Genomic DNA, 8,096 nt, shown 5'->3' with positions numbered 1-8,096 from the left:
CCTCCGCAGGGAACAGCAAGCGTTCGTGAATATTAATGAGCCTCATGCATAATTCAGAACGGACCGACGTTCGAGGAGAACGTTTAATGCGTGACAAGGTTCCGTGGAGTTCTTAAAAGTTCCACAGGCAGAGAGGAGGAGAGAGAGTGAGTTGAATTTACCTGTATGTAAAACTGTATGGAAAATCTGAGCTCGTCAGTCAAAGTGCAAGGGCTTGCAACCCTGGGCATTTATCTTTTAAATGCAGGTGAAAAGTGAATACCCCGGTAACACTGCATGCTCCCTACAGAACATTGTTAATTAGTAATACATAATTAATAACAATAAATTATGACAGTAAAGCGAGTGCATGTATAACCGCTAAAGCACTTTTTTTTTTTTCAATGTGCTGTAAAATTTGCAAATGTTTAATTTAATCTGAAACAAATAACGTGCTGCAAAATTAGCACTTTGACTAGCTCTGATTTCGCAGTCCCAGATTAGCACGAGTAGTCTTGGACTGTCCAATGTTAATTTAGGTAAGGCAGTCCAAGATCAGTATTATTTTAGGGTCTGTGAGGTCCAGCTTTGTGTGTGTGTGTGTGTGTGTGTGTGTGTGTGTGTGTGTGTGTGTGTGTGTGTGTTTATCTCTTTTCATTTGACGATCAGAAAGCGTACGCGTCCCCTTTAACAAGGAGTGGCGGCGTGACGTCACGAGCTCTGCAGCTCCACATAATAAAGACAAGGGAAGCACAAACAAGGAAGTAATTTACTGCAAGAGAAAGTTTACCGTCGAAGAAGTGTTTTTTTGGTCAAGGGAAAAAGAAAATAATAATAATAATAATAATAATAATATAGGCCGATTTGATTGATACAATCTACAATTGCATCAGAACAAACACGACAAAAATGAACAATAAAGGTAAGGTTTGTTTTTTTTGGTTACACTGCGGGTGTAAAAAATCATAAACCGTTTCCGTTGATTGTTTATTTTTTTTTTACAAAGTATTATTTTAGTGTTTAACCTTGCACCGCATTTTTCGCTATGGCTTCCAAGCACGCATACCTGTATATACAAACACAACACGAATCCACAATGAACCAACGTGTAGAAAAACAAAAAACACAGATTAGGAATGTCCGATCAACGCAAGTGTTTTTTGTTGGATACACACAAAAAAAAAAAAAACAATGTCATTCGTAGTTTTGGTATGTCGGGGCCGTGCTGTCATGTGACCGATCGATGGGAAATCCGAAGCAGCATGAATTAAACATTTCCTGTTTTGTAATCTTCTTTTTTATATATATAGTATCTTGATTATGCTCGTGTGTGTGTGTGTGTGTGTGTGTGTGCTGTCGAGGCTCAGTCCAGCTGGTGTCATGGACGCCATGTAGTTTCAACAATGGAAATCTAACAGCGAAAAACAACCAACACAATCTACACCCCTTCTCTCTCTCTCTCTCTCTCGATATATTATCAATTTTCTGCATGCCTGCTTATGCAAGTCAAGTCCAACATAACTATAGTTGTCTCATTTTTAAACCGTACATTAAGATACACGCATAGTTTTAGGCCCGTGAATAAAATCTGCTTTTTCAGTTTTTTTTTTCTTCTTACAAATAAGAAAGTACGGCCTTGCTATTTTGTGAATATCCTTGGAGAGTAACCTTGCGTTTTCTCGACCCCCCCTCTGTCTCTCTCGCACGTCTTTGACATGCCGATTAGGATTAGACAGAAGAGTCATAACTAGCACGTTTGATAGTTTTGTGAGGTTCACCTTGTTTTGAACCCTGGTTTCCAAGCATGTTTTTAAAGGTAGGATTAGTGATGGGACTCCCAATACACGCGGTTCTAAGTCTGTGTGAGCAGCGACCTTATCGCCGGGTACTGTATCATTCTGTTACACAGCATATACCGTACATAGTCAGTTTAGCTAGAAAGTATCTTTCACTTTGTCTTCATCAGATTGGGTTCTGTGTACATAACACACCCACATCTACTGGAATGTGCCCCGCAGAAATGAAACGGAATGCATTTTATTAAAGAATTAATGAGACGCGCTTTTATTTATTTATGTTTTGATTTTATATTATGCGTTGGATTCCTAATTTTATTAGATCCCAATCAATTGTGGACATTATTATTATTATTATTATTATTATTATTATTATTATTATTATTAATGTTTTATTTTTTGGTCTGATTTTTATTAGCATTACATGTATTTATGTAGTGTATTACTAAACTCACGTTTCAATGTAATAACGAGATACTGGCTGTATTTTTTTTTAAAGGTTGATATTACTGTGGTGTGTGTGTAATATATATATATATATATATATATATATATATATCCCAAGTATCAATTATGTACAGCGACCCATAATTTAAAAATGTGCGTGATAGATGATAGATAGATAGATATATCGATGAGGCTGTGTGGTCCAGTGGTTAAAGAAAAGGGCTTGTAACCAGGAGGTCCCCGGTTCAAATCCCACCTCAGCCACTGACTCATTGTGTGACCCTGAGCAAGTCACTTAACCTCCTTGTGCTCTGTCTTTCGGGTGAGACGTAGTTGTAAGTGACTCTGCAGCTGATGCATAGTTCACACACCCTAGTCTCTGTAAGTCGCCTTGCAGAAAGGCGTCTGCTAAATAAACAAATAATAATAATTATATATATTTTACTGCAAGGTGTATTCCACGGAGACAAGGCGTCGGCACTTTTATGTGGACATTGTTATCTAAGGGTTATGCGTACAGCTGTGACTGTGTGTGAAAACTGGTCAGGCGGGTAACCTCATTGTAAGGTACTGACAACTCATTTTTTATTTTTGTTATAAATTATAAATATGACTGGCTATAACACAAAAGAATCACCGTGTGTGTGTGTAGTCTATCGATCTATCAATCAAAACGAGAGAGAGGTAAGACAGGTACACAAAAATGTGAATAATAATTGATTACAAAATAAAACAAAATAACTGGATGGGGAAAAAGTAGTGCTTGTATATTATATAAGAACAAAGGCTTGTATGTTTCTGTCAAACCTCCATTTTGGTGATAGCTACCAGACCCCAGTGAAAGTGTTTCATAGTACCCTGTGTAGATTTTAGTGAGCTTTGTGTTTTGGCAGTTTATCTAGTTAACTGGAGCGTATTGAGTCTGTGTAAGACCACAATTTGACCCGTATTCATGTCGATATCAGCCATAAAGGTGCCAGTTCTGCTGCCCGGTCAGGTGCATCACCTGTCACGTGTGACGCAGTTCGGTTAATGCTTGTGCCGCTGGCTTTGTTATGTTTTGTTTGATTGACGGCAAGCTTGGCCAATAAGAAACTCTAGATATCACTCTGAACGCTCGCCCGCACCCAATAGACAAAGCAGTGGGCGGGGCCGTGGTTACATCACTTTGTTTTGAAAAATAATTAACCACGTCGTTGCCAAACCAATGTTGGACTGCACCAGCAAAAATAATCAAACGTTTTAAAATGGTAACCGTACAAATATATATATATATATATATATATAATATATATATATATATATATATATATATATATATATATATATATATATATATATATATATATATATATATATATATAATATATAAATAAATACATTTTAAAAAAATGACCAAATGATTAAGTGTTTAAAATTAGGGATTTATTTATAATAATAATAATAATAATAATAATAATAATAATAATAATAAATGAAACTTTGCCTTAATGCAATTTTGATATAGTGTTTATAAAATGCCAAGTATTATCTCGTTGTCACAGACTTGAGCTTACAACAATTATTGACCGATATGAATTGAACTGGATGTAATATTTAACTTTATTCATGCATTCTATTTTTATAAACCTGTACAAGTATATAATATGTTTATCGTCTTTTGAAATTTAAAAAAATCACAAAATAAGAATGTACCACCGTAAAAAAAATACCAAAGAAACTATACAATTATACTGAAGCAACAGAGAGGTTGGTTAGGGTTGAAGCAATCCAGTGGGTGTGAACTGGAACTCTAGCTCCAAGCTCTGATTGGTTGTTGCCTGGTCGTTTCTAGGAGAGGTTGCTCGGCAACAGCAGTGGCTTCCTACCTACCTTTGTTTTGTTTCTGGGGATTTAAAAAGAACAGGTCAGGTGCTTGCTGCAAAACACCCTAGGTGAATTTGCAACAAGGCTTGGTCATTTTATGGGACGAATTTCCAAAGCTGACATACATGTGTCGCGCTTGCATGTCCGGTTCTGACTGACTTTGCTTGGGATTCCCGAGTTTAAACATTCTTGAGTCTTGGCCAGCTTGGTGTGGCAATCGAAAGCCATGCAGTCCTGGCAAGGGCTGGCAAGGCTTGACCGGACTTTGCAGTGCAGTGTTGGCTAGAACGCTGCCGTGGCGTTGCTCTACTAACCTGTGTGTGTTTCTCCCTTTTCAGCACCCTACCCCCAGCAGGCTGCATACCCTCCTCAGCAAGGCTCCTCTCCCCTCTACCCCCCAGCCATGGCAGGGCAGCAGGCTCCCCCCTACTCGGACGCACCCCCTTCCTACTCCGAGGTAACCCAACTTACCTTCCGTTTTCTTTTCTAGAAGTTTACTGACGCTGCAGGGGTGGGATTAGCTGCAGACGCTAGCTTTCTTCCAAGCATCTCTTCAAACCTATACTGTCAGTGGCTCCACTAATTAGACACGTGTGTGTGTGTGTTCCTGCTCACCGTGTGCTTGTCCTCCCTGTTTCAGATCTACCAGCCCAGGTACATGCACCCCCAGCAGGCTGGCACCGTGCCTCAGATGCCCTCCACCTATCCTGGCGCCCAGATGTTCATGCATATGCCCCAGTCAGTGCCCATGGCCCAGATGGGACACAACGTGCCCATCGCTTACTACCCGATGGGGCACCTGTACCCTCCCGGCTCCACAGTGCTGGTGGAGGGGGGGTATGATGCAGGAGCCCGCTTCGGAGCAGGCAGCAGTCCCTCCATCCCGGTGAGTCCCGCGTTCCGCCAACATTACTGCGAGACCCAACAAGGCGTTGAGGAATCCTATCCCACTGTCAGTGAAGTGGGGGTCTTGCAAACCCCAAACGCTTTTTTTTCTTCAAGTTTTTAAACTGACCACTAGGCTCAGCTTCTGTGTGCCTTTTGCTTAAATGAAAAAAAAACAAGAACTAATTCATTGTAAAGCCTGGGGTTTCTCACACCCTTACCATGTGAGTCTCAGTCAACCACCTCACTAATGATGAGTTAAACTGATCTCTCAGTGATCCATGAAATTGAGAAAGATCTTTGTCGTCCTCCTGTCCTGCATGAAGCACATTTTAAAGGCGATCCTGACTCCGTTTCTCTCTCTTCTCAACAGCCCGTCCCTCCCGGGCACCTCCCCAACGCAGCCCAGCTGGCCGCCATGCAGAACGCCAACGTGATGATGTCACAGCGCAAGGGCAACTTCTTCATGGGCGGCTCCAGCGGAGGGTACAGCATCTGGTAACCCGATTTGGCCGAGCCGGGCTCCACACACACGCACGTCCGCGTGCTGCAATACTGACATCGCCTAACGGAATGTAATAGTTTAGCACCGGATGGGTGCAGTACACCACCAGTTATATTAAAAAAAAAAAAAAAAAAAAAAGGGGGGGGCAGGTACACATCCTGGTTATTGAGGTATAGCAACACTTTGTTCAGGGTATATAGTAATAGCAAGATGGATGGCCCTTGTATTGATTTCTTGAGATATAGATAAATGTTAGGGTTTTTTTTTTCTAATCTTAGTTGATTCGATCTGACTCTGAATTTATACAAGGAGCAGCTAATAGCGCAGATGTGACTTCATCTGCATTTCCTTCTCATCTGTGTTTGTGTTTTCATGGTGGTTTACTGCACTCCCATGGACATATTTTAGAGGATTATTATTATCGGGTGCCAAAGTCCTTGAGCGCCTTCAGTTAAAAGCAAAAAAAAAGAATCTTTTATTATTCCGAAATTAAAGTACAGGAGGCAGAGGAAAGAATGGAGACGGGGGGGGGGGTCTACAGTGGAAAAACCTTGTCAGTCTAAACTGCGTTTTATTAAGCTCCTTTTAAAGATATTTAACACTTGGAGAATGTATGTATTTTGAGCATAAAACAATAAAGAAAATTAAATAATGTTCACTTGCATGCTTTTGCACACTTTATGCAATAAAACCTACCTTACGCTGTTTTTAAAAAATCATCCAAATAAATATACTTTTTAGTGCCATTTTGGATTTACAAGGTTTGACTACACAGTGAGCAAAAAAAAAAAAAAAATCTAAGTGTGATTGTGATGTTTACATTACTGAACCAGCCTCACATGTTTTCCTATTAGATGTGTGTGTGTGTTTAGGGTTACCATGTGACTCCGGGTACACTTGTACAGATTGGGACAGTTCAGGCACTGCTGTGCATTCTGGGAAGTGTAGTCCTGCTGTGAAAGGTACTTGATCCAGGTAAGAACGCATTGCGAGGTGAGCTGAAAAGCCTGAAGCGTCCTGGGAACCCTAATGTGTGTGGGCTGTCTAGTACAGGGGTGTCCAGTCCTGGTCCGCTGTCCCTCCTGGTTTTTGTTCCAACTGTATTACTTAATTGGGCCGATTAAGTGTCTAATAAGCCCTTAATTAGTCCAATTAAGTAATTTAGGATACAGTTGGAACAAAAACCAGGAGGGACACCAGCCCTCCAGGAACGGGATTGGAGACCTCTGCTCTAGTACTGATAGTCTTATATTCATATCAACGTGTGTGTGTTTGTATTGCAAAGATTTCTAATGCAATTCACTGTACATGGCATGGCATGGGCAGTTTCTAGTGTTGGAACAAATATTCTTGGGTGAAGTGTCAAACGTGATCGATTTTACATTAGTCAACCAAAAAAAAAAAAAAAAAAACACCTTCAAACGCTTGTGATCCAGCTCCCCTGCCCCGAGGTTTGCTATGAAATGTACCTGCTGCTGCTGCTGCTGCTGATAACACAATAAATAACATTCCACTTTATGGAAGAGTTTCGCTCTCCTTTTGTCTGGCGGGATAACGTGGGGCGGGTGTAGCTAAGCCAGTCCTGGATTCTCTGAAATTTTCAAAGAATATTTGAACCTGAAAAAGTCCATGTCTGTTCCAGACACAAAGATCCTGTGTGTTGCTGGGACCCGAAAACATTGAGTTAACACACTAACAACATGTGTGTATCGCTGCACTGCACTAAAACCAGCATTATCATAGCAATATAGTTAAAGAGAAAATAACAGGTAGATCTCAGTTAAAAATGCTCCAAAACATGACTTAGTAGGCTGTCCTCAAATGAGGACAACAGCATTTAATGGGTTAAAGGTGTCTGGGTCTTGCTCTGGGAAACCCTGATGTTCTATGGCAGTGTTCTGGTTCTATGATCCTGGTGTTCTATGGCAGTGTTCTGGTTCTATGATCCTGGTGTTCTATGGCAGTGTTCTGGTTCTATGGTCCTAATGTTCTATGGCAGTGTTCTGGTTCTATGGCAGTGTTCTGGTTCTATGGTCCTAATGTTCTATGGCAGTGTTCTGATTCTGTGGTGGCTTCAAAGTGAACTGCCTCATCCGCCATGTAACTTAAAAGCTGCTTTTGGTAAAAAAATAACAATAATAAAATAGGAGAAACTCGGGTATGGAAATAAGACTCCCAATGTGTAGCAGTTTGATCCACTCCTGGTTTCACTGTGAGTTTAATAAGACGCACCTGAGCTTGTTATGTTATCTATACACACTGGGGCTAATCAAGCTCAGTAAAACCTGGAACGGGTTTAACTGCTATGCAACAGGAGTCTTAATGCCATCCCTGCAGTGCTGGTGTTGCACACGCAGCCTCCTCTCTCCTCTGTAAGGTGGGGTGAGGCGATCTTGTATGGGATATATATATATATATATATATATATATATATATTTAGTAGGGTTTTAATTGATTCATGATTAATCACACCTGATCAGTGAATCTTGTCTTCCTGAATGCGATATTCAAAAAAGAAACCTTGAAAAATATCAGAGTACTTCTAAGACCTCAGCAGTTGGAAGGTATACCCAATCTTTCACAATATCTCAGAACGAAAAAAAAAAATGACTAACATT

The 8,096-nt window shown here is 40.4% G+C and overlaps 1 protein-coding gene across 1 annotated transcript; it reads left to right on the top strand.

Annotated features, from left to right (window-relative positions):
- The first annotated feature begins 716 nt into the window (after positions 1-716).
- Positions 717-7,229, top strand: LOC117401132 (DAZ-associated protein 2). The gene is made up of 4 exons (XM_034001631.3): positions 717-901; positions 4,427-4,545; positions 4,729-4,974; positions 5,347-7,229. Exons 1-4 carry the CDS (start codon positions 889-891, stop codon positions 5,473-5,475), a joined length of 507 nt encoding a protein of 168 aa, XP_033857522.3. The 5' UTR covers positions 717-888; the 3' UTR covers positions 5,476-7,229.
- The last annotated feature ends 867 nt before the right edge of the window (positions 7,230-8,096 follow it).

This window comes from Acipenser ruthenus, chromosome 42 (genome assembly GCF_902713425.1).
Source record: "Acipenser ruthenus chromosome 42, fAciRut3.2 maternal haplotype, whole genome shotgun sequence".
In the NCBI taxonomy this organism is placed as follows: domain Eukaryota; kingdom Metazoa; phylum Chordata; class Actinopteri; order Acipenseriformes; family Acipenseridae; genus Acipenser; species Acipenser ruthenus.
This window is presented reverse-complemented; position numbering and strand designations above follow the sequence as displayed.

Coding starts and splice junctions, on each gene's coding strand:
- LOC117401132 (XM_034001631.3), top strand. Junction 4,546..4,728: donor CACCCCCTTCCTACTCCGAG/GTAACCCAACTT, acceptor TCCCTGTTTCAG/ATCTACCAGCCCAGGTACAT. Junction 4,975..5,346: donor GCAGCAGTCCCTCCATCCCG/GTGAGTCCCGCG, acceptor TCTTCTCAACAG/CCCGTCCCTCCCGGGCACCT.